Raw genomic sequence first — 27,936 nt, forward strand, 5'->3', positions numbered from 1 at the left:
TCTACTTACTCCAACATTTTATTGACTTAAATATCCATTTCAAAGTTTCATTTCTATATTGTGTAAAGTAGCAGCCACAAAAAAAGAAGAAATATTAACGTCACCACAGTTTTACCATGCAGTAATGTGGGCAAACAAACAAGTAACACTAGGAATTCTCATTTACCATTGAAACTCATATACCAGTAAGTTGTACAAAGGAACGTGATCAGTATGTACAAGTGGAACTGAAGTACTGAAGTCTTTCTAACACATATTCACACTTTTAAAATGACATTCATAAATAAATAAGATCATGACATTGTGTTGTTTATTTTTAACATTGTATAAATAAGTATATTGCAAAGTTAATTAAATTAAAAGAAGAGAGAAAACAAGTGGGCTACTAAGGGTATGTTTACATGTCACTCACTGCAATTAAAAAGTCCTCAATTTACACGACAATGGCTTTTTGAGGGATTATACTTTTAAAAATGATACCATAATCATCTCATCTACATACGTATGTGATTTTGTGAAGACGCTGCTGCCCAGGACAAATTTGTGAATGCAAGTACAGTGTTTGTATAAAGTTACGTCACCACCTACTGACCTCGCTTGCATATTACTGCATTGTTTGTATTTTTATGGATCCATGTAAACGATCATTTTGTCAAGTTGTCTGTATGCGAAACATTTCAAAAAGCAAAGCAAAAACTTACATGTAAACATACCCTGATTATCTCAGTTTTAAATGAAAACGCCACTTTTTTTAAACAGGCTTTTACAACTTCTCTAGAGTTAAACAGTTGAGTTTTAACATTTTTGAATCCATATCACTGATCTCCGGGTTTGGCGGGAGCACTTTTAGCTTAGCTTAGCATAGATCACTGAAGTAGATTAGACATGTAGCGTCTGGCTCAAAAATGACCAAAGATTTCGATAATTTTCTGAATTTAAGCTTGACTCTTCTGTAGTTGCATTGTGTACTACGCCACGGTCACATTAGAGTTTGAGCATGCAAAATTCTGTGGTGCGGCGCTGCAAAAAGGGGCAGGAATAAACAAGATTATTAGACATTTTAAAAAGCGAGCGATTGGTCCATATTCTAAATTTCTGTCCAAAAGGTCATATTTTGATCTTCAGTTGGTCTCATGTAGTCATGTGATGCGATTTTGCAGGGTAGAGTTCACCAAGCTTACACTTTGCAACGCAGCGAAGTGTGATGCTTGTCGCATAAGCTTGCACTTCCCGTCTGATGCATTTACGTGCGTATGAATGGAAATCTATGGGGAGAAAAGTCCAGTGTGAGCGCAGCTTAAGATGGAAAATTAAAAGTTGCTTGATTTTCAGGCTCTGTGTAATAACATTGTGCCTGTTGCAGCCATTCCTTGATTATTACACCACAATAAGAGTATAGTTCCTAGCCATATTAGCCTAGAAAATAGCATCTTTACATGTGCCATCAGTCTTAGTACATGATGTAACTACAGAAGAGTCAAGCTTTTAATAGGGAATTAATCAAAACTCATTTTGAACAACATAATGGTCTAATCCGATTCAATGATCTATGCTAACCTAAGCTAAAATTGCTCCCGCCAGACCTGGAGATCAGTAGAATGGATTCAAAAATGCTAAAACTAAACTGTTGGAGCCTATTTACAAAAGCAGTGGAGTGTTTCTCCACTTGTCCTTTACTTGTTTTATTCAGAGATGGCTTAAACTTACCATGGTACCATAATCATCTAAACTACAAAAAAAAATGTGATTTTGTGAAGATGCTGATGCCCAGGACAAGTTTATGAATGCAAGTACTGTGTTTTTAAAGTGACATTGCCACCTACTGACCTCGCTTGCATATTACAGAATTGTTAGTATTTTATGGATCCTGTAAACAGTAATTTTGTCAAGTTGTCTGTATGCGAAACATTTTAAAAAGCAAAGCAAAAACTTCAGTTTTGGCACTTTGTTGTCATGTAAACATACCCTGATTATCTCTGTTTTAAAGGAAAACTCCACTTTTTTTGAAAATAGGCTTTTACAACTTCTCTAGAGTTAAGTTTTTAAATGTTTTTATCCATTCAGCTGATCTCCAGATCTGGCGGAAGCACTTTTAGCTTAGTTTAGCTTAGAATAGATCACTGACTTAGATTAGACATGTAGCATCTGGCTCAAAAATGTTCAAAGAGTTTCGATAATTTTCTTAATTTAAGCTTGACTCTTCTATAGTTAAATTGTGTACTAAGAGTAAGACTTGATTTTCAGGCTCCATGTAATAATATGTGTGTTCTGCAGCCATGGTACAACAGCAAAGTTCCTTGATAATTACACCAGAATAAGAATATGGTTCCTAGCCATATTAGCCTAGAAGATGGCAAGTTTCAGGCATCCCAAGTCTCCCAGAAGTTCAGGGAGTCTCCCGCATATGCATAGAGACGGATGCCCACAAACAAATGATAATCTCCCGGAAATCATGTCTCCCACCCAGCCCTTAAATAAGTCGCGCACCCCTCTCCACCACATCCCTCCTCGCTCTCCAGATATGTCACATGCCCCTCCCCCTTTTTTTAGATAGGTCGCGCACCTCCCACAAATCAACTATGTCCCACCCGGAAATGACTTTTCCCAAATTGGGATGTTGGAACTTTTCATGTCTCGTCAGTCTTAGTACATGATGTAACTCCAGAAGACTTTTTGATCAACATGCTAATGGTCTAATCTGATTCAATGATCCATGCTAATCTAAGCTAAGCTAAGATAAAAGTGCTCTCGCCAGACCTGGAGATCGGCTGAATGGATTCAAAAATGGTAAAACTCAACTGTTGGAGCCTATTTACAAAAAAGTGGAGTGTTTCTTCTTAGTTTTATACAGACTGGTAAAGGTCTCGGAACTTTTCTTTTTTCATTCATAAGCTGTTATTCTTTAATGTCCTCTAACTGACTGATTGTAGAAAATAAATCTTTGAGTGGTTTCTTCTACTGTCTCCGCCAACGGTTTTGGGGTTTCTCTTTGGTTTCTGCAGTTCCCTCTGTCTTGGCTTCTTTTTTCTCTGTCTTGGCTTCTCTTCTCTCTGCCAAATTGCTGAGCAGTGCGGGCAGGTCATCAGTGATGGCCTTTTCAATCTTCTCCATCAAGCATCCGCCTGACCAGCTGCAGTATGAAGACAGGAGCTTAAAGCCGCTTGGAGGATTCACTCCAAAGAAGTCCCGGTATGCCTCTGGTTCTGGCAGATCAAACTTACTCACGTTGGTCTTGGCCAGGATAGACTTGAAGATGTAGAACTTGTCGGGATCACTGACAATATCCTGGAAAACCTCATGTGGGTCGCTAAACCAGCCTAATTTCTCATAGTACGTCTGCAGGTAGCGGTCGACTAAAAGAGCGTGAATGCGCACACGGATGCCGTGCTGGCGAATGAATGCAATTTTGTTTTCTAGTTGATTCTCAATGACCTGATTCAGGTCCTCTAGAAGTGAGATTTCTTCACGTTGGAACAGGTCTCTGTTGGTGTCTTGAGCATAATCCTGCTGCCAGAAGGAGCTCACGTAGACGCGTGGTGGTTCGGTTACATTAATCAGAGGTGCCATGCTCCAGAAGAGGGCGCCATACACGCGCATTAAGTCCTGAGTTGCCAAACTGTCAGCTTTGTTTAGAATGATACGGATCTGTGATTCACGTCCCTTCATCTGTCTGAACAGCATTTCAAGTTCTAATCCGACATCCAGTTTAGTTGGGTCAAACACCAGGAAGATGAGGGCAGCACGGTCGATGAACCACTGGCACACTTCACCATAGGGGTAACCTGAAAGACAACAGCAGAGTTTGTAGACAAGTACTAATACAGAATCCACCTATCTATCTATCTATCTATCTATCTATCTATCTATCTATCTATCTATCTATCTATCTATCTATCTATCTATCTATCTATCTATCTATCTATCTATCCATCTATCTATCTATCCATCTAGTTATCTATCCATCTATCTATCTATCTATCCATCTAGTTATCTATCCATCTATCTATCTATCTATCTATCTATCTATCTATCTATCTACAACAGTTCTGTCTGGTTCTCGAATCTTATTGGCTGATAGCCATGTGATATTCAAATAATGTGTCAGCAGATCAATAAACTTATTACAGTTTGACAAATATTGCTGCTGTTGGACAACATAATGTACTTTTGTGGCTTTTTTGGTGGGAATGTACTTGTTTAGATTGCAACTATGCAGTTTTTTTATATGGACAGTGCCTATATTAAATATTTATTTATTGCTTTGGAGATACAGCGCTATCAGCATCCATCACCCTGTCATACTGAGCGGACCAAAGACAGTTGACGTTGACCACAAGATGGCGACAGAGGCTGGATAGTAAGCCCTTAGAGGAGAAAACTCAGTGTAGTTTCTAACTACAGCTGATCAAATCATTTTTCAACTGGTAAGTGACTGGTAAGTCAATCTCTCTCTTTTGTATGTTGTAGAGCTGTATTTATACCATAGTCTGGTAGTATTTCTGGTAGTGTTTGCTTTGGCTTTTTCAGGGTTAATTATTGTGATATCCCGATTGCCACAAAGAAATACTGGGAAATCTTTGTAGACTGATGGCATATCGTGCCGTTTAGCCTTATAAACCTAAATAGTGAGCCAAATAACCTGTTTTGTCATCACTTTAGACATTATGCTAGAGAATCATTCAAATACTAGCTCTAATGTGATTTTTGTGAATTAGTAACAGCTTCTGCTGTTCTGATGTCAGCTGCAGATGTGAAGGAATGGCGGAAGAAAGTAGTTCTTCATGCAAAAGGATTTTTAAACTCTCCATGTTAGATTTTTTTATTTATATACACAATTACGCTGTTGAACTGTTGTATAAACACAATATCACACTTGTAGCAGTATTTAGTCCTGAAATGTACTAAAGAACTATTAAGTAGCAAAAAAATGCACTTCTAACAAGCAAGTTTAACAATATTCAATTAATATTCAGAAGTGTATGCTATGCCTTTACATGTGCATCAATCTGCTTATATTTCTTATATTATATGTCTTCTTTTCTCACCTCTCTCTTGTTGTTTGCGGTTCTCAATGATTCCAGGCGTGTCCACAAAAGTTACCCGCTCCAGGAGTTTGTGCGGCATCTCGATTCCCACCAGCTTTTCCAGGAACCCCTGACCAAACTTCTCCAGCGCTGTGAAAGATCGGGAACCATCCGCAGCCATGACAATGCCCTCAACAGTGCGAAGCTTCTTACCATGCATTAGCACAGTATACTCAGAGGTTGTGGGTTCAGCTCCTGAAAAAAGGAACATGGCAGTGTGATAATTAAACATAGGAAATGTATGCCGTCTTTACTGTGTTCGCCTTGCTAGTAATAGGTTGTATCCACTTTTGTGTTCAGAACTTCCTTAAAGATGCTATAGTATGAAAACTGCATAAAGCTAGTCATAGTTGAGTAATAAGAGTTCAGTACATGCTAATGTGGTATTTAAACAATGCCTCAATTTGTCTTTCCATCAACTAAACCAGGAATTCATCCTCTGACCTCTGGCACCAACAAGGAACTGGATGTTTTCACTTTTTGGGTCATTTTCTGTACATCCTAGAGATGAATGCGTGTAAAAAAAATCCCATATTCGGAAATACTCCTACCAGCCCTTTTGGCACCAACAACCAGGCCATGTTCAAAGTCACCTCAATCACCTTTCTTTGTCATTCTGATGCTCAGTTTGAACTTCATCAGTTCTTCTTAACAACGTCCACATCAGTAGTGCCCAAACTCGGCCCTGAAGGGTCAATGTCCTGGAAAGTTTAGTTCCAACACCAATCAGACACACCTGGGCTAGCTAACCAAGCTCTTACTAGGTTTTCTAGAAACATCTGTGCAGGTGTGTTGAGGCAAGTTAGAGCTAAAATCTGCTGGACACCAGCCCTCCTGGACAGAGTTTGGGTACCCCGGGTCTACATGCACTCAGTTTCTGGCATGTGATTGGCTGATTTGATATGTGTTAACAAGCAATTGAATTTGTGTATTACCTGTATAAAGCTGTTGTGAAGTTTCTTCAAGACCCAGAAGGTAATTGATCATGGAAGACTTGCCAACACTCCAAGGACCCAAAAACAGGACCATGGGCTTAGAGGTGATCTCTGCATCTGAAGAATATGAAGAAAACAGGATAGTCAGTCAGGATAGGGGTTTGTTAAAGGAAAAGTTCACCCAAAAATTAAAAGTCTGCCACCAATTACTCAATTGTTTTTTATTCAAAAGAAGATATTTTGAAAAATGCTGATAGCTGCCACCCACTGACTTTAATGGTATTTTTTTCCAACTATGGAAGTCGATTGATGCCAGCAACCAGCATTTTTCAAAATATTTTCTTGTGTGTTCAACAAAGTCATAAAAGTTAAAAATCCCCACAAGAGAGAATAAATGAAATTAAGTTTCACTTTTGGGTGAACTGTCTCTTTGAGATGCTATTTCTGTCTAGAAATGATGTTGAATACAAAATAAATTAGTTATCAAAAGATGTTCACCTGACACTTCGTGCTGCCTAAGCTCGTTGTATTTGTAGGCCTTCTCCAAGGGTTTGATTGCAGTGTTGTAGACCTCCTGGAGTTTCTTCAAAGCATCTGCAAGAGTTGATGAAATTACAACAGGAAGGTACATGCAACAAATACAAAAATACACTTTCTTTTTCTGGATAGATTCTAGATCTGTAGTTGCATGGTTTATTAACTGATTCTGCTACTTCAAGCTAAAATACATAATTACATTTGAATAATTATGTTAGTTAACTACTATGCAAATTTTTATCATCATTTGTTTTTACTTTTAGCTTCACTATTAGGTCTTGTAATATTAGTAAAAGTTATTTCTGTGCAAAAAAATTGTTTATAAATTTGCTCCCTATACTGTAGGTTTTACAAAAACAATGAGCACACACACAATTGTTTTGGTCAAGCTAGTATGACTGCTTAATGTAGATGACATGATATAACTGGCCTGTTATTGTGCATATAGCTGAGCTAGAGATACTTTTTTAAAATACAATTTATTTTTTACACTTTGATTATTTGACTCACCAACATATTCCCGTGAAGGTTCAGCTGTTGCCAGACGCAGCGTCTCTTCAATGTGAGAACGATCTCTTGTGACAGGACCTGAGGGGGCTGTTTTCTCCACTGCCAGAAAAAAAAAATAGCAAAGTTGGCATAAAACATCAATCTTGTATCATCACAACTTTTTCCTTTACGCAAGACACCCCCAGAAAACAAGCTCATTACTGTTTTGCATTTTCAAAACAGTTTATTTCTCAGGGGCACCGCTAGGGGGGTGAAAGTTAGGATGATTCCAAGGGCCCATACATTTAGGGGGCCCCCAGAGACATTGTCAAGGGCCTGTGCAACCCCCACCCCCCTACTCCACTTTAATTCCGCGATCCCCAACACGCTCCATCAGCGATCAGTGATTTCATCAGCGATCACTTGTCAGAGGGCCCGTGGCGGCCAGCAACGCCCCTGTTATTTCTAGATACATATATATAGATTACAAATATCTATCTACATTAAAAAATAAAGGTTCTTAGCCACACTTGTTCAGGGATATACAGCAGGGAAAATAAGTATAGAACATGTCATGTGTTTTCCTAAAGGAGCTGTTGACAAGAAATTGAACCAGATTTTGGTAAAAACCCAAACAATACAAACATAAAAATATAACAAAACAATCTGAAAAAGGAGTACTGTGTAATGACAATAGAGTGACGCAAGACGAAAGTACTGAACTACTGAAATGTATTTAATACTTTATATCGAAGGCTATTTTGGTGATGGCAGCTTAAAGACGCCTCTCATATGGAGAATGAAGTCACATGCATTGCTCAGGTGTGAGTTTTTCACAGACTTCCAACAGAGTGTACAAATCTTGATGGTTCTGTGGGTCTAGTCTATCAAATCTGATCTTTAATTTGTATTTTCTATTGGATTTAAGTCAGGTGATTGGCTGGGCCATTCTACAGCTTGATTTTCTTTCTCTGAAAGCATTTGAGAGTTTCCTTGGCTGTGTTTTAGATCATTGTTTTGCTAAAATGCTGGTTTCATCCTCATCCTGCTAATGTAGATGATGAACTGAAGAAGCTAATATTCATTTACATTGGCAAAGGGCAGCGGGTTGCTGAATGACTACTGAGAGATTTCAGCTCCTGTCTGGGCTTGCACTACCTTTCTATATCTCCCTTTTTTATGTGTTCAATACTTTTTCCCTACATCATTTCATTTTATTACACATAACTTATTTGTAAACTAATTAGATTCGTTTTCTATGTATATATGGATTTCTTTGGTTGTTCCAACATCTGGGGAAAATAGAAATATGTTTCCTGAGAAAAATTGTGACATGTTCAATACTTATTTCCTCCTATATAAATAACCTTTAACAGGCATTATATATGTTTTCATTACATAAAAGATGTTTAGCAGTGAAAAGGGGTTGCTGAGATTATGAAAATGGTTCACTGAAAGGTTATTTGTGGACTAATTTTATCATTTGCTTCAGTTCTTGTGTTTTGCTGTGAAAAGTCTTGAAAAGCTGTCTTGCTTCAAGAAAAGTCTTGAAAAGCTGCACCTGTATTTACACGAGAATCACAATCACAGGAAACAAAGCATCAGCTCAATGTTTTGTTTGCTGATTTTAGTGTATTGCTAAATGCCAAAAAATACCAGTTAGACCATGGTAGTTATGGTTAAGTTATTTTCATCATCATTATTGTTATGTATTATACCATACAGACAAACAGACCAATTGTGGGTTTTTTTTCTAAACTATACCTTTATGAGTGCTATTTTAATTTCTGTTATTCTTCATTTTATATACTGATTCATTCATTCATTCATTCATTCATTCAGTTGGTTTACAACAAAATACACAATTTTCCATCCATCCACTCCAACATATATCAGCTCTCCGTTTAGAGCCATTTAAACACAATCATCATACTATTAAAAGCATCTGAAACATTTCTTCCCCATTACAAAACTGTCCTTCAAGAAGCCCAAAGAACATATTGTTATGAATGGCAGTGGACGTGTGCCAAGGGTTATTTCTGCTAGGTTATTTTGGTGGTGGTGGGTTTATTCCTGTGCCACTTTGACAGAAGTATCAGGTGGACAAGCATGAGGAACCAACTTGTACTAGCGCCCTATCCTGCCCCCTGATGACAGGACACAACATAGCTCCTTCTCTCTGGTTGATTTACCAAGAGGCTTTCTGTGATGATTATGAAGCTGTTTTTGTTAGTCCATGGCATTTGTGTGAACAAACTGAGCAGAACATAAAAAATATGCTTAGGAAATATTTTCCCCTTACACAAATATCCTACTTGTGTGGATTTCCATTTAAGTAGCTGAATATCACTCTAAAACAACAATGCACTAACAAAGTTTCTTCAGTTGAAATACAGTCATTTCAACAGGAATCTATGCAAGTGGGAATTTGGTGGCCATGCTAGATCTTTTCAATTTAGCTGTGTGAAAAGCACACACAGTATAGATACAGTATAGCATTGTCACCGTGATCATGCACTCCAATGGATATGTCTGTGGTGTCAATTAGACAAAAATAAAGTACTAAAGCATTTAAACATTTTTCCTTTATGATTTTTAAATGTTTACTCAGACAACACAACTGCAAAAGCTTTTTATCCTATAAAAAAACTAAACTACGATGCATAAACTACAATAGAAACACATTTAGCAAATAAATTCCATCAAAAACAATCAAGCTTAATAGGTAAAAATGCTACTGAAACCCACATACCTTTTGCAGATGCTTTGGTTGCTGGCACATCTTCTGACATTAGTTCCACCTTTGCTTCCTCAGCAGGTGCAGGAGCCTCTTCTTGAACAGTAATTTGCTCTGGAGTTGGTTCCTCATTTACCTCTTCAACAACATCTGTGACTGGCTCCTCTACTTCAGTATCCACTAACTCTTCAGCTGCTTCTGGTTCTTCTACAGATTTCTCCTCTTCCACAACCTCGGGAGCTCCTTCTTCCTCTGTTAAAGTGTCCTCTTCTTCTGTTACTTCCTCCACTTGCTCCAATGCCTGATCAATCAGAAAATCCTCTGCTGCCTCTTCTTCAGTATGAGAAACCTCCTCTTCTACATCGGCCTCATCTTGAATCTGGAGAACCTCCTCTTCTTCAACTACCTCTTCATCAGCCTGGGAATATTCCTCTCCTTGGCCTGCTTCATCTTCAGTCTGAAGAACCTCCTCTTCCTTAACTACCTCCACTTCGGTCTGAAGACCTTCCTCTTCCTCAACTACCTCCTCTTCTGTCTGAAGAGCTTCCCCTTCCTCAACTACCTCTTCTTCGGTCTGAAGAACCTCCTCTTCCTCCATTACCTCCTCTTCAGTTTGCAGACTTTCCTCTTCCTCAACTACCTTGTCTTCAGTTTGAAAGGCTTCATCTTCAGTCTGAATATCCTCCTCTTCCTCCACTACCTCTTCTTCAGTCTGCTCAACTTCTTCCTCCTCAACAACCCGTTTTTCAATCTGAAAAAGTTCCTCTTCGCCTGCTTCATCTTCAGTCTGAAGTTCCTCCACTTCCTCCACCACCGCCTCATAGTTGATCTGAGAATCTTCCTCAACAACCTCTTCCAGAGATTCTTCATCCAGTTGTGCCTCCACATCAGACATCTCCTCCTCCCTCACATCAAGAACTTCCTCCTCCAACACTTGATCAGATGCATCTAACTCAGCTCCTGCCTCCTCCTCTAATATCTCTTCAGACACCGCCTCCTCTTGGTTAAACTCTTCAGATTTCTCCTCAGAAACGACCTCGTCCTCCTCCAAGCTGGCATCTTCAATTTGTGCGCCTGTGCCACAGGGCTGGCAGACAGGTCTGTGTGGTGCAGGAGTGTCATTGGATGTGCTTTGGCTTATATCTTCTGTGCCGTCACAGCAGTTGAAAAGCTGACCTTCAGACTTCAACTTGAGTGGCACAAGTTGCTCAGTCTCAGAGTCCACTGCATCTGTGACGAATTATGAGAAAATATGATGATGGAATGTGATGAAAATTACCAGAATGTGATGAAAAAATATCTGCATAATCACAAGCAATTAAAGGTGCAATTGGAGATTGTGGAAAATGTTAACATTAGCTTGATGTAATATAAATGTAATGTGTATTTATATAGTGCATTTATTGTACATGACCATACACCCAAGGCACTTTACAGTCATGAGGGGATCTCTCTACACCACCACCAGTGTGCAGCATCCACTTGGAAGATGCAATGACAGCCACAGGACAACGGCGCCAGTGCGCTTACCACACACCAGCTATAGGTGGAGTGGAGAGACAGCGATAGAGTGGGTTCAGTGGATGGGGATGATCGGAAGGCCATGATCAGTAAAGGCCGATGAAGGGATTTTGGCTAGGACACCGGGGTTACACCCCTACTCTTTACGAGAAGTGCCATGAAATTTTTAATGACCACAGAGAGTCAGGACCTCGATTTAACGTCCCATCCGAAAGACAGTGCTCACTGACAGTGTAGTGTCTGCTTCACTTTACTGGGGCATTAGGACAGACCACAGGTTGAGCGTCCCCTGCTGACCTCACTAACACCACTTCTGATAGCACTGAAAACCTACATCCCACCCTGCAAATTGCCTTCCAATATCTCATGATTTATGAACATGCACAAGCCATCATTACAATACATCATGTAACATTCATCAGAGAGAAAATGGTATAGTACAGTTAATAGTTATAATCCGAAACTTCAAAACGAGAGTAGGTTGTTGATGTTTGCCTGCCATTCTCTGTCTGAACCACGTCTATAAACCATGATGATGTTATCCTTTCTGTGCGAATAGTGTGTGAAGAGGTATGCAATTACATATTTTAACAGGCAGGTAGGTAGGTATGCAACGATTAACCGATTTCACGATTAACTGCGCTTTAATTTGTCATGGTTAATTAATCGTTAAGGCTTCTCAGCACCGTGTTTCTGGACAGAACAAAACTGCTGCAACTAAACAAAGTTATGCCAACTGTGTGCTAGTTTAAAGTTCTGAGATTTTACACTAAGGCAAATACACACCCGCACTGGGTTAAACGCTGATTTTAACTATAGCTGAGGCTATAAAGTAAGGGCCGTTCATATATCCTGTCTTTTGTGTGCGCAAGTACGTTATTTCCAATGGAAGAGAGCAGCCTTCGTATATTGGCAGCGATGCTCTTATGCTTTCCAGGCGCAACTTGTTGAAAGAATGCTGCAAGCACACCGTAAGTCACATGACAAGAACTAGACTGATCAGCTTCATATATTTTATGGAATATACACATTTCCACTCCAAAAATAAAAAATATAAAAGGAAAATATCAAACAAGTTCATATAATTGATCAAAAGTGCCTTCAGACTGAGCTTCAAAAGCCTTTGACTGCATTTGTTCTCATTCATTCATTTTCTTTTCAGCTTAGTCCCTTTATTAATAAGAGGTCACCATGGTGGAATGAACTGCCAACTTATTCAACATTTACGCAGTGGATGCCCTTCCAGCTGCAACCCATCACTGGGAATCACCCATACACTCTCATTCACACACATACACTACAGAAAATTTAGCTTACCCAATTCACCTATAGCGCATGTCTTTGGACTTGTGGGGGAGCATCCGGAGGAAACCCACGCCAACAAGGGGAGAACATGCAAACTCCACACAGAAATGCCAACTGACCCAGCCGGGGCTCAAACCAGCGACCTTCTTGCTGCGAGGCAACTATGCTACCCACTGCACAACCGTGCTGCCCTACATTTGTTCTCTTGAAGTGAATTTTCTTAATGATTATTTTGTGCTGTATTAATTGGTTACGGAGCAGCAATTAACAATACTTTAAAATAAAATGAGTGTTCATGTGATTTTCTTTCTAGTAGTGTTTTGATATTAATAAGTGCATAGTAATCGTGAAAACCATGATTATTCCTCAGACTATAAGCATACAACCAAAATCTATAATCGTTGCATCCTTACAGGTAGGACAGCCTATCATAATGTTCAGATCAAACTTTATTGGACGAACTTTTCTTGGTCAACACATATTACAATACATATAAACACATTTGGACCACTTAATTTAATAACTGCTATCAGAATGAGAAGAGACATTCAACCAGCATATCTAAAATTGTTTAACCTATTGCTCTTTTAAGAATGAATAATTTTTTATATGACAACAGAATTGAAAAAGTAACCGGTATGATGCCGTTTCAAAGAATACCAGAATTTTGCATCAAATTGCAAACAACAATAAACTATTGTCCAATGGCTGTTACATAAAAGTGGGTGTGGCCCTGGGACTCCACCTGCTTTTGAAAATTTCCACAGTATTGACCTTATTCTTCAATGCGGAAGTGTGCTCGTTTTTGCGATTGTTTTAGAACTTCCGATTCAGTTGCCTATGGGAGAAATGACTAGGAATAATCAACGGCAAAAAACAGTCAAACTACTTACTCTACAAACAAGTGCATGACAATACAGACGAAGTAAAATAATATAATAAGAAAATATCAGTTTGCAACACCAAGCAGCAAAACGAGCCGTTTTTAATGTTTAAAAATGAATGGAAGTGAATGAGACTGGAAGTTTCGAGCCAAAATGATTCAAATGGCTGCGCCCACTCGTACGCGGAGAATAAGGTGAACATTTAATCTGTTAATTTCATGAATGTCAGATGTTAGCAAGCAAAAACAGCTGCTTTCATCTGAACAAATATGACATATTGCTATTCGACGCATTTTTGTATAGTTTTAATTGTATATATTGTTTTTCTTTCTTTTTCTGTATACATTGTTTCTTATACATGATTTTTTCTGATTGGTCAATTAAAATAACCATTGTTTTCAGGTGCGTTGTGATTAAAAGGATAAAGCTCAGGTTTTCTTGCATTGCTTGATTTGGCTGATGAAGACCATGTAGATTAAAAGGTCTTTTGAGAGCAATAGTGGCAGAGTGCAGATTTAATTCGAGCCGCTGCTGAAAGTTTCTTTAGGCTGTGCGCACAATGACCATTTTTCCCCACTGATTGCTATTCAAGAATAATTTCTGCTTAAGCCAGAGTGTCCCTATTTATTTTTACCTGAAGCAGCTAGTCCACATTGTGTGCATTGAACAGAAACGGATGCAATAAAAGTGCAAAAACAGAAAAGCGCTAACGGTTTCAGTCAACAATTTTAGGCCTTAAAAACTATTTCATTCAAATCATTAATTTAGCCATTTCAACTAGATATTCCTGGCTGTCAAAATGTTGATATATCACTAGTTCAAATCACATCACATCACCTGAAGAGAGGCATCTCAAACAACAGATAGGCCTATGTAACATTAGCATTAGCATATAGCATTCTGTGTGGGAGATGGTGTAATCTACACAACATTCATGGTTTATTGATTTGAACAGTCTTTGACTAGGTGGTAGAGCTGATTTGGAGTGAACGTGTGAGTCTGTGGCGATGACCCATCTCTGTGATTCATACGGCGACGAATGCTCTGGATGAGAGATAAATGCTTTTCATGTGAATCACATTCTAAAATAGGGAGCAGAGCTGGCAGAAGAAGAGAACGCCAAGTCTTTCTGTTCATGCGGATCATCAGAGCACGGTTTATTTTTCATACTGTCCTCCGACGTGGCAGCAGGCGGCTCTGATAAGGGCGCTAGCATGGTGGCTTTCTACCAGATTTCCACATTTGGTTTAATGTCAGATGCTTCCACTGAGAGGACAGCTCTGCATTTGAGCAAATGTTCATCCAGCTGTAAATGTTGGTGCATAACGTGGTGTACACAGTTTTTGGTGTGATTTCAATGGCCTGGAAAATAAAATGTTTTCAGTTCTGCTATATTTGGAGTGTTTTAGCATATTACAGTGCAAACTTGCATATTTATTAGAGCTTATTAGATTTACTGTTCAGTTATCCTTAAAATACAAATCACTAATTTATTCTTAAGCATCTTAGCCATACACTAAAGAAGTTTAGTTCCAGGCCTGCTTCAACACACCTATCTGTAGATATCAAACAAGCCTAAAGCACTCAATTAGTTTGATCAGGTATGTTTAATTAGAGTCAGAACTAAACTGAGCAGACCTATGGCCCTCCAGAAACTGAGTTTGACTCATGCGCACTAAAGCAACATTTCTAACGTGTGCTAACAGCAGGGGGCAGTAGAATGTCTACAGTTATTTCTTATAAGCTTTTCTACCTTTGGCATTTGACCACTTGCTTGTAAAAATGCTCTCTGACAGGCTTATGTGTTCCTTGGAAGTCTCTGGTTGATTGATATGGCTCTAGTTAGAGAGTGTGATATGTTTTGTGCACATATGCACACACACTCACTTACACAGACAAGCTGTGTGTTGGCCAAAGGCATAGTGTTAGAGTATCATCTACACAACCATGAGTGTGTGCTAATAGTTTGAAAGGCCAAATTAGTGACTGCGTTTTTTTTTTGTGTGTTAGCATCTTAACATCACCTCAAAGCTGACATAAATAAAAATAATTACATAATAAAATTAATAGTTTCCCCCATAAATCCAAAAACATGTGGTATAGGTGAATTAGGTAAGCTAAAATTGTCCGTAGTGTATGTGTGTAAATGAGTGTGTATGGATGTTTCCCAGTGATGGGTTGAAGCTGGAAGGGCATCCGCTGTGTAAAACATATGCTGGATAAGTTGGCGGTTCATTCCGCTGTGGCGACCCCAGATTAATAAAGGGACTAAGCTGAAAATGAATAAATGAATTCATAACTAAGGGCAGCACGGTAGGTCAGTGGTTAGCACTGTTGACTCACTGCAAAAAGGTAGCTGGGTCGAGTTCTTTGTGGAGTTCCGTAGCTCCGGTTTCCCTCACAGTCCAAAGACATGCAATATAGGTGAATTGAATAAACTAAATTGGTCGTAGTATATGTGAGAGTGTATGGGTGTTTCCTAGTACTGGGTTGCAGCTGGAAGGGCATTCGCTATGTAAAACATGCTGGATAAGTTGGCGGTTCATTCCACAGTGGCGACCCCTGATGAATAATGGGACTAAGCTGAAGGAAAATGAATGAATAAAATTCATAACTAACCACTAGAACAACAATTACGATATTCTCACTCACTATCCTTCAGATTAGTCATTGAATTATCTAGGGGTTACCACAGCGGAATGAACCGTCACTTATGGTATTTGTTTTATGCAGCGGATGCCCTTCCCGCCACAACCAAACACAGAGAGTACATCAACTCATAAATGCCCAGCACTGAGAAATACTTGTACAGCCACAGTGACGCCCCCAATTACAATATTATTGAACACAATAATTATCACACACCCCTACTAACTACTTTGTTTTATTTGACTACTAAATGCTGTCTTTATGTGAATGTCACTAAAAATCGACAGATCGGCTGGTCCTGATGTGTTACAGAACTAGTGTGGTACTTGTACACTGTAAATAAAATGCTGGGTTCCACACAACTCCTTCAACACCAAAACAAATCAATAAATTTAACTTAAGCCTTTTACAAGTTCAAGTGGATTGAACGTAAAACAATTAAGTTGTCCAAAAAACCCTTCAGAATTGTGTTTCAACTCATTTTAAATGAGTAGTCAAATAAGCAGCAAAAGACAGAACAGTATTATTTTCTGCTCTGCATCATATTCCGCCATATTGGTTTAATTAAATTAGAGCCAATTATAGTGTCAGGAAAGCACACAGCTCTGCTCTTTAGGGATCATCTCTGTGCCCACAGGTATTGTTCTTAGGCAGTGGCTGGGGTGTTTTCTGGGAAATTTGTTTGTGTGGATTAGCATTCCAATCTAGTCCAGTGATTCAATGCATTCCAATTAGGTATTGAACAAGTCATGATTTTTTCTGGTAAATAACGTCTAAAGGAGCTGTTGACTTGATATTGACCCATATTTTGGTAAAAACCCAAACAATCCAAACACACCAATACAACAAAACAATCAATTCAAGTCTGGATTGGCTGGGACAATCAAGTCAGGTGATTCAAGTCAGGTAATTGGCTGGGCCATTCTAGCAGCTTTATTTTCTTTTCTGAAACTAGTTTTCTTTGGTTGTTTTTGGGATCATTTTCTTTCTGAAATAAAAAAGCACACAGCTCTGCTCTACAGGGACCATCTCTGCGCCCACAGGTATTGTTCCTAGGCAATGGCTGGCGTGTTTTCTGGGAAATCTGTTTGTGTGGATTAGCAATGAAGTTCGATTATGTAATGCATTCCAACTAAGTATTAAACACGTCATGATTTTTCCTGGTAAATAACTGTCTAAAGAAGCTGTTGACATGAAATTGACCCATATTTGGGTAAAAAACCCAAACTATCCAAACACACCAATACAACAAAACTAACTAATTTCAGAAAAATGTGCTAATGACAGCTAGGAGAAAGAACTGAATTACTGAAATGTCTCTAATACTTTGTATAAAAGGCTTATTTGGTAGCTTCGAAATGCCTCTTGTATGGAGAATCGCATGCATTGCTCAGGATGATTTTTTCCCCCATACTTGAGTAGAGTATAAAATCTCAAATTTTTTGTGGTTGTCATCTATGAACGCTGATCTTTGGTTATTATTTTCTATGGGATTCAAGTCAGGTGATGGGCCATTCTAGCAGCTTTATTTTCTTTTCTGAAACCAGTTTCCTTGGCAGGCATCATGGTGGCTCAGTGGTTAGCACTGTCACCTCACATCAAGGAGGTTGCTGGTTTGAGTCCAGGCGGGGCCAGTTGGCATTTCTATGGGGAGTTTGCATGTTCTTCTCGTGTTTGTGTGGGTTTCCTCCAGATGCTCCGGTTTCCCCCACAGTCCAAAGATATGCGCTATAGAGTAGGTGAATTGAATTGAAACTGAATTGGCTGTAGTGTATGAGTGTGTGTGAATGTGAGAGTGTATGGGTAATAAAAATATATCAGCATAAAACATATGTTGAAATAGTTGGCGGTTCATTCCGCTGTGGCAATCTCTAAAATAGAGACTAAGCCGAAGGAAAATGATTGAATGAGTTTCCTTGGCTGTTTTTGAAATCATTATCTTTCTGAAATGATAGCACATAGCTCTACTCTCCAGGGACTATGTCTGTACCCACAGGTATTGTTCTGAATCAATGGCTGGTGAGCTTTCTGGGAAATCCGTTTGTGTGGATTAGCATTCCAATGTCTCATGTATTTTGTGCTGAATTAATAGCACTAATCCTGACAGCTCTGTGTCTGTAATTTGAAAAGTCATGTTTGATGTGCAATTTCTTCCAGTATGTTCTACGTGACGCAGAGCCGCCCCATCCCCCTGTTCGACAGCATGTCCTGAGGTGAGGACAGGAATGGACAGGTGCTCCAGGTCTTCACCCTGACACAAATAGCCTATGCTGAGGATGAGATTCTCCGTTGTTCTCTGATAAAAATGTTATTGGTTGTGTATACAAGTTATATGTTCTATTCTGCTAACATTGACTTCCTCTTTTATATTCACGATACACAGATGAACATACACAGAGTAGTAATGTTTCAAAGATTGCAGAGGTGACTCGTCAAAAACCAACTGAGAAATAAAATACACTGTAAAAATCCTGGTTGCCTAAAAGTTTTAAGCCGAATCAAATTAACCTTATGAGTCCATTGAAGTTATATTATGTCAAACTCACGTAAAACAGCTTGTGTAACTTATACAATTAAGTTAGAACATGGTTAGTTTAGTTTAATAAGTTACAATGAACTAAAATCATATGCTGTCAGGACTGATTGATCATATAGTTTTTTGCAGTGTACATCACTCAGAGTTTCTACTTAAAAATATTAATTTAATATCATAACCTTAAATACTCGCTGTAAAAAATATTACTGTTTTAATGAACTGTTTCCATATTTTGGGACAGGTGTTTTTTTTTTATAAACAGAAACTCTGTTGACCTTTGGTGTTGAAAATTCCCAGCAGACACACAATTTCATAAGAAGTTAATATTAGGTTAGATTTAGGTCGTGATGTTAGATGACCAATATTTAATGTCTAAACAGCGTCTAAGGACAATTTCCAATAACAACGCCAAATTATGTTGATATTTGGTTGATTTTAGGTTGTGCAGGAAAGTGACCAAAATCCAACGTCGAGCCAACTTCTTAAACCAGCGTCATAATGATCTCAAATACTGACATTTACTTGTCAGGTACGGCAAGCAAAATCCAACATCTGATAGACGTTACAGCGGAAACTTCACACAATGTCAAGCTGTAACATCATTAGACATTGATATTTGGTTGATTTTAGGTTGGACGTTGAACACTGAGGTCAGCCTGCTGTTGAGTTCTGGCGTAAACCCGATTTTCATTTCCAAACAAAATGCAACGTACCCATGTTGTGGGGGTACAACATCAATCTGACCTCATGTTGGAGTCCTGTGCCAGCTGGGTCAACATTGCAGTTTAAAAAGGTAACTTTCATTGACATTTTAGTAGTTTAAAACGTAAACTAAAAACGTAAACTACTCATGTCTCAGCAGCAGACGATAAATGAAAAAGCAAACAAAGGTATAACACATTTCCAATTCAATCCTGCTGCTGAGACTATCAAATCATCTCAAACTGTATGCCACCTTCTGATATAAGACTACAGTTATGCACAGAGCATATAAGCAGTAGAAAATGCTGTCTGAAATGAGTTCAGGTTTGACATAGAAAAGACGTCCACAACAACCACATTTGGGCTTCAATTAGACGTTATACGAAAGTCCTGTGGATGTCAATATTGTATGTTCAGTAGACATTAAAAAAAAAGTGTGTGTAAAAATACCGGAAAAGGTACTGGCAGTTTATTACGTGGTTTCATTCATTCATTCATTCATTCATTCATTCATTTTATTTTCGACTTAGTCCCTTTATTAATTTGGGGTCACCACAGCGGAATGAACCGCCAACTTATCCAGCATATGTTTTACGCAGTGGATGCCCTTCCATCTGCAACCCAACACTGGGAAAGACCTACACACACTCACATACACTATGGGCAATTTAGCTTACCCAATTAACCTATAGCGCAAGTCTTTGGGCTGTGGGGGAAACCGAAAAACCCGGAGGAAACCCACGCAAACGCAGGGAGAACATGCAAACTCTACACAGAAATGCCAACTGACCCAGCCGAGGCTCGAATCATGTTGGAGGATAGATTAAGACCCCATAATGCAAATCAAAAGCATTATATATATATATATATATATATATATATATATATATATATATATATATATATATATATATATATATATATATATATATATATATATATATATATATATATATATATATATATATACATATACATACATACATATGGAGAAAAACCTTTAACAGAAAATAAGGGAAACATATACATATATTTTTACATATACAGATATTTTTTACAGTGTGGCTTTTTTGTTTTTGACAAAATCTTATCTATCAATTTTCTTCTTTTAATAGAACCATTCAAGACCCAGAATTGCTAAGAGGAATCAGAATCACAAAAATAAAAAAGACAAAAGCCCCAAAAAAGCTACACAGCAAATTCATCAGTGTTAAATTCATCAGTGTTAAATTCATCAGTGTTAAAGCATTTCAGAGTAAAGTGTTGACATTATTGAGTTAGATTTTTTTTGAGTTAGCTAAATTAACACAGTCAGAGTTTGAAGCTGTGTGGTCCACTGTAAAATCAAGCAGTTAAAGGTAACCAAAACTTGTTGCTGTTATTTACAACGTCCGGAAATTCGTTTGACCAAAAAAATCGAAATGCAATATAAAAGTCATGCCATATTTAATATCTTTTAAAGTCTTAAAAAGTGTAAATCTGTAGTGCTGGCTGTCAAGTGTTAACATGTTTTGTTAAAAAAAATTATTAAAACCTACATAATTGTAATTGTGATATTTAACTAGATACACTAAAGTTTCAAATTTAGTTAAATTCTCTCTGTTAAAGTGTTGAATTTTCCCTCTTTACACCAGAGTCAGGGAACAATCGACTCTCAGTAGTGTAGACCATTTATTATAATTTTTTTAGGGGTTTTCACCTTTTTGGAGATTTAGAGACAGGAAAGCATGAGGAGCAGAGATGGGGAAGGATCGGCAAAGGACCTCGAGCCAGGAATCGAACTCGGGTCGCCATGAACACCTAGGTGCCATGTGTCGACGCACTAACCACAAGGCTACACTGACACCAGTTATTTTTTTTTACTCGATACAATATAAATATAACTAATTTATAGTATTGTACAAGTAACTCTCTTAAGAGTTATTTAACTCTGAAAATATTGGGACAAGATGTTCACTCATTCGGAGTTGATTTGACTTCTGTTAGAGTTGAAATAAAACTGCTATTTTTCCAGTGTAGTTTTAAAAGTTACATAGCATTCCTCATGTTTGTATATTTCTGTAAAGTTCGATTTAAAGTAGATTAGATGACTTCCTGACTTTAGTACTACATGTGTTCTGTGTGTTATTTTATGTAACATTGTTTATTCTGGCTTGCGATTAATATCTGCGTATGTTTGTCTGGCGCGAGTGAAGCGAACAGGGAAAACCCCATGTGCTAAATCAGGCCGCATACAGTAGCATGGCAGAACAGAGACTCTTTGGGTCCTACTGTTAACATAATGGTTGCCCCTACAAGGCCTGCAGGACAGAAATAAAGTGTGATTGAGACAGTACCGTTGTGACAGCAGCTGTGGACCGTAAGAGTATATGTGGATAGAAAGTACAGGGGGAGTGTTAGTGGAGCCGTGAAGCATGACGACGCAACTGGCGCTCAAAGAGTGTCTGATTTCATGCCGCTCTCTAGGCTGGAGCACTTGACAGAACAAGAGCAATGCAAGGACAGACAAGGATAATACTTAAACGCGAGTCGGAGGAAGTTATAGCTTCAAGCGGTAACCGGAGACAAAAGGCTGACTTGATGAGTTCATTCAATTATCACCGATACAATCAATAGAGATTCTAGAGTGCAGGAAATATGAATTTATTTATATTTACAACTGTAATGATAAAAAAGAAGAACTTGGTGGGCAAAACCCATTTATTTCCATAGGAATTGTAACAATTGCAAGTTTTACATAAGGGAAAACCTTTTGGTTTTGCAAAAGTTCATACAATTCTTTCATGTTGTCCCAACACAAAACTATTAAGTAAACTTAATTGTTTTTACAAATTGAAGAAGACTGAACATAAAACAATTAAGTTGTCCCAAAAAAAACAAACATAAATAGTGTGGGTTCAACTCATTTTAAATAAGTTTGAACAAACAGCAAAAGTAATATTTTGAGTGTTGGTCATACCACACTGTATAAAATGCTGGATTCCACACAATCAACATGAAGAAATTAAGTTTACTCATTCATTTATACAAATTTAAGTAGATTGAACATAAAACAATCAAGTTAGTTACTTATAGCGAGTAAACCAATTGCCTTAAAAGCAACAAGTTGACTTTAAAAAAATAGTGTAGAGTTGAAGTTGAATTATTAGCCACCTGTTTATTTTTCCCCAATTTCTGTTTAACAGAAAGAAAGAAAAAAATTCAACACATTTCTAAACATAATAGTTTTAATAACTCATTTCTAATAACTGATTTATTTGATCTTTGCCATGATGACAGTAAATAATATTTGACTAGATATTTTTCAAGACACTTCTATACAGCTTATAGTGACATTTAAAGGCTTAACTAGGTTAATTAGGTTAACTAGGCAGGTTAGGGTAATTAGGCAAGTTATTGTATAACGATGGTTTGTTCTGTAGACTATTGAAAAGGGGGGCTAATAATTTTGACTTTAACTGTAAGTAAACCCAGTGTAACTTGAAACTGTTAAGTTGACTTGCAAATTGTACTCACTTTTTAAAAATAAAGCAAACTAATCACTTTTTTCCAATACACCTTTATCATATTTGTTTTTTCCCAGCTTTTCTGTATCTAGCAAAATTACATACAGTAAAATAAATCTGCTCTTTCAAACTCCAGCATGTCTTCTTAAAACACATCTGTTTAGCTGTGCCTATACTGAAGGAGCACTGTGATGCGTCCGACAGAACACACTATTAGGTTTTTCTCTTCTTTTTCATTCTTTAATAACCTGTTTTTAACACATCTTAATCTGTGTTTATCTATTTTATACTATTTGTTATGTATTTGTCTCTTTTATTCCTGTTTATGTAAAGCACTTTGAATTGCCACTGTGTATGAAATGTGCTAAACAGTATAAATAAACTTGCCTTGCCTTAAACTCAATCCAGGCTATGATTGTAGATTTTATAGGCTTAATGAACCACCAAATTTGTAATATTGTGATAATTACAGTAATTATTTGAAAACAGACGTGCTAAAATAGTCTGAAAAATAGTCAGCTAAAATAGTTAGCAAACATTACTTTATGAGATGTACTTTAATATCTCAGTGTTACTTGCAAATATCAACAGGCCACGCAAAATATTGCTTAAATCACACTGATGTGACCACAGCTCAAGTTGTATTACTACAAATTGTTATTGTGTTAATAGCTCATTTGATGCTTTTTATCATATTTTCACACTTATTAGTGTGTCTATTAATGCACTAAAATTCAATTTACATATATAACGAAACAAATGCACAATGTCAGCAACACAAACGAAACCCCTCCCTTCCTTAAAAAAAAATCTCCTAAATAAATCTTAAAAATACATTTCTGTGTTGAGCAAATTTTTAATTTAGTCTAATTTATACTTTTATGATACATTTTTAGTGTGATTTTTAATTTATAAATAAAATATTAGCAAAATGGCTGCACTCTTTACTAATATTTGAAAAACAAAAGTCAAATAAAGTCATATTGTGCAATCAATATGCAAAAAAGGCCCATGAGTAGGCCCACATGGAATCTGCGCGCGCAAAATTCTGCAGATTACTGCAGATTTTTAGGCCATCATTAATTCTGTTTATTTACTTGAGTAAATGTGTGTTAATCTATATTTATTCCATTTTAAAATTAATTACAGTAATATTATTGACTAATATGAAAATGTTCATCTGATTTATGTACAATGCAGTTTGTACAGTAATATTTTCTGTGTTTTGGTGGAGATATTATATGAGAGACTTGCTTTGTTTACCAAATAAAGTTAATCTAACTGGATTTGCATTTTAAGTGTTAAATAATAGTTAAAAAGATATTATTTTTTTATTTCACATATTAAGGTTTTAGTTATGATATGCCCAAAATAATTCCGCAGAAATCCGCAGATTTTTACCAAAATTCTCAGCAGAAATATCAAAAAACGTCCGCAGATTCTGTCTGGTCCTACTCATGAGACAGGAAATTACATCAAAGACACCTCCAGACTCATGAATGTATTTCAAGGTCAGTCATTTTCTTGATCAGGCAATATTAATTCAGATTGTAAAATGCTGTAGCTAAACCTAACCACTGGGTTAAATTTCAAATCATCTTCCAATTTAACCCAGTGTTTGGATTTGTCTGTATTTGTTTTTATTTATCATTTATTTTTTAATATATGCATTTTTGTCTCTAAATGTGGGTTGAATCAACTCAACATATTTATATGAGTGGTGTAAATTGAATAACAAGCTCTTCACACTTTCCATCAGCTGTTGTCATGCCTCTCAGATAGTTTCTAGTGTGTGTTGTGCTCTTTTCCACGCCTATCTAAAGTTACATAATTCACAGGAGTCAAAAGAAAGGCGGCCATTCTGTTTCTCATGGCTTTGTGTGTATGACTCCCAAGAAACACTTTTTTTGGCACAACACATGCAGTACGTGCCATCCAGAATGTGAGAATTCAGGACACACTCGTACTGAATGTATTGTACTTACTGAACTTCATTATTCTTAGTCACACTTCAGACAAACTGAACTACTGATTTGAACTGACTTTAAAAGGATAGTTCACCCAAACATTTCTTCTAACTCAGACTCAAATGGTTCTAAACGTTCAATAGCTTTCTTCTGTTGAACATATAACAAGACAATCTGAAGAATGTTGGGAAAACGCAGCAATTGGCATCTTTAGAAGGAACAAAAAACGTATGTTATCATATATCTTTTGTTAACATTTTTTTATGTCTGTACTTATGAGTGTTCTGCAGTATTATAATTCTGTATGGTATATGAGAATGTCTGACTAAAAAAAGTTGATGAAGCAAATTAAAATCGGTTCAAAAATAGTAGGAAAGCCTATTGAGAAATTATATGACCATTTGTATAACAAGAACTGGCTAGGAACATAATTTCGAACCCTAGTCATGTGTTGAATCATGAATTTATACCATTAAAGATCATGAATTTATACCATTAAAGTCTAACCGTCAATTTAGAGTCCAAAGTTTTAATCAAGTGAAATAAAAAAAATCACTTCTACATCAGGCTGTAATAAGGCCTGTGTAAAATTTTTAGTTTTTTTGCGCGGGGGGTGGAGTATTTGTTAGGAGTATTTATCATGCAAGAAAAGAATCAGACGCAAGCCTGACAATAAAGTATTGAAATGTATTAAAGTATTAAAGTATTAAGTCAATCAATGTTTTTTTTTTTTTCAACAGAAGAAACTGAAACAGGTTTGGAACAAGTGGAGGGTGAGTAAACAATTTTTATTTTGGAGTGAACTATCCCTTAACCACACCATCAAACTAAAAGGAAACCACATGTATTATAGTAATTTTCATAACATTTACAGTTACATTTAGTTACATCCAAAGCAACTTACAATTGAGGAGTCATTCAGCTAGGGCTGGGTGATATGGCAAAAATAAAATCTCGATAATTATTTTCCATATTGAACTATAACAGTATATATTTCAATGTAAGTTGGTAATGCTTCCAGATTTAAAAGAGTACCCCAACAACAACGATTGAAGCCACAAAACATAGAGGGTCCATTAAATGACATAACATTTTCAGCCGATAAATTTTCGGACAAAAATTCAGTACATCTCTAATATCGACACACTTTTAGATTCCCATTGTTGTACATTTCTGCTGTGTGATTGGCTCTTAGATCAATATAGAGTAAAAATGTTCAAAACTAATCATTGTTACTGACATAAATGATAGCGATTCGATATAATATCGTTTATCGGCAGTGTGCGAATTTGACAATCAAGGCGGTCAACTGTTTTGGTTAGTTTGTGTAATACATGCTTCAGTCATTTATGTTTTTTTTTTTTTTCTGTCTAGTTTATTAATAAAACATATTTAAGTTCGTAATCTGACCTACAGTATTCTCTGATTAGCCATTTCAGATGTTACTGTAGGTTAAACTACAAACTATGCGTCTAATTTGACTTTACCTTCAGGCTAAATGTAGATACAAAAACCTATTTTACGAGAAAGCAAAGTCTTGTGAACACGATGTGTATTGGTGCTCTAGATCTGACAATTTCAGACTTTTTCGAATAGACTGAATGTGGGAATATGCATTCACAATGGTTTGAACCGTTATAGGGGTGATCAAGTGTGTATATTATCTATTATTTTAATTATTAACATTATTATTTAAAATACAGATCAGAGTGACATATTTCTCAGTATTAAAGGACTGACCCCCCCCATACATCTTGTTCTGACGTCCTTCAGGAGGGAATCAAGCGTTAATTGGGGGAGGGGGTCAATCCCCCCAAACCCCCCTGTAAATCGCACCTGTTTATCAGCCCAGCCGATAAAGGAGTGTTTTTTACAGAAAGAAAAGTGTGTTTCTACAGGTGTTTTGTCAAGCCCACTCACTTGTATGAAACACATTTAAAAGTCACTTAAATCACCTTTCTTCCCCATTCTGATGCTCGGTCTGAAGTGCAGCAGATCATCTTAATCATGTCTACATGCCTAAATGTATTCAGCTACTGCCATGTGATTGGTTGATTAGAAATTTGCGTCAACAAGCAATTGGACAGGTGGCCGGTGAGTGTATTTATCTTTATGAATATCACAGCAAATGAATTAGCACAACAGATTAATTCAAATACCACAACATATAAATTCATAGCTTACTTTTTATTTAAAGAAATAGAAACCTGAACATTCTGTCTATTCCTCATCATTCACATCCATTTCTTTCATCTGTTAAACACAAAAGAAGATACTTTTGAAAATGCTGAAAACCTGTAACCATTGACTTCCATACTAGCCTATTTGGTTTTCTTACTATGACAATAGGTTACAGGTTTTCAACGTTTTTCAAAATATCTTCTTTTGGGTTTAACAGATGAAAGAAACTCAAACAGGTTTAGAACCACCTGAGGGTGAGTAAATAATATTTTTCATGTCCATGAGTGGACCATTATTCTTCATGGAACCATTAATGCCAACAAAAAAAACTTGATTTCAAAGGGATAGTTCACCAAAAATATTAATTTTGTCATCATTTATTCACTTGACTTGTTCCAAACCTATTTATGTTTCTTTTTTTCTGTTGAGCACAAAAGAAGATACTTCAAAAAATGCTGGCAGCTGGGACTTATTGACTTTCATAGCAATTCCAAAATTCAATGGCCCCCAGCAACCAGCATTCTTCAAAATATCTTCTTTTGTGTTTAACAGAAAAAAAGAAACACATCAAGGATTATGAGGGAGAATGAATCATGAGGTCATTTAAATTTGGCTGACCTCCCTTTAAGAGTGTACAAGCATAGAAAAAGGCATTTATTTCCACCAAGGACATCTGAATTTCCCACAGTCTTTATCCAGAGGCCCAGTTCATCAAGACAGAAACCCAATAACTGTATACAAATATATTAGCAGAGGTCACCAGCAGCCGTTAATTCAGCAGTCCACCTGCATTCACAGTCCAGCTTTTAAACTTCTTACCTGCAGTGGTGAGTGCCAGTAGAGCCAGCAGGCAGCAGACGGGGAGGAGAAGCCTCATTTTGACTGCCAGGACTGTCTGGTTCC

At 37.2% G+C, this 27,936-nt stretch overlaps 1 protein-coding gene across 1 annotated transcript; it reads right to left on the reverse strand.

Moving 5' to 3' along the window:
- LOC130215431 (sarcalumenin-like) lies at window positions 1-27,936 on the reverse strand. The gene is made up of 7 exons (XM_056447234.1): window positions 27,853-27,936; window positions 9,798-11,012; window positions 7,067-7,165; window positions 6,518-6,613; window positions 6,020-6,136; window positions 5,046-5,279; window positions 1-3,782 (listed from the first exon to the last, which is right to left on the reverse strand). The coding sequence occupies exons 1-7, from the start codon at window positions 27,908-27,910 to the stop codon at window positions 2,956-2,958; spliced, it is 2,646 nt and encodes an 881-aa protein (XP_056303209.1). The 5' UTR covers window positions 27,911-27,936; the 3' UTR covers window positions 1-2,955.

The sequence above is a fragment of the Danio aesculapii genome, chromosome 22 (assembly GCF_903798145.1).
Source record: "Danio aesculapii chromosome 22, fDanAes4.1, whole genome shotgun sequence".
Taxonomy (NCBI): domain Eukaryota; kingdom Metazoa; phylum Chordata; class Actinopteri; order Cypriniformes; family Danionidae; genus Danio; species Danio aesculapii.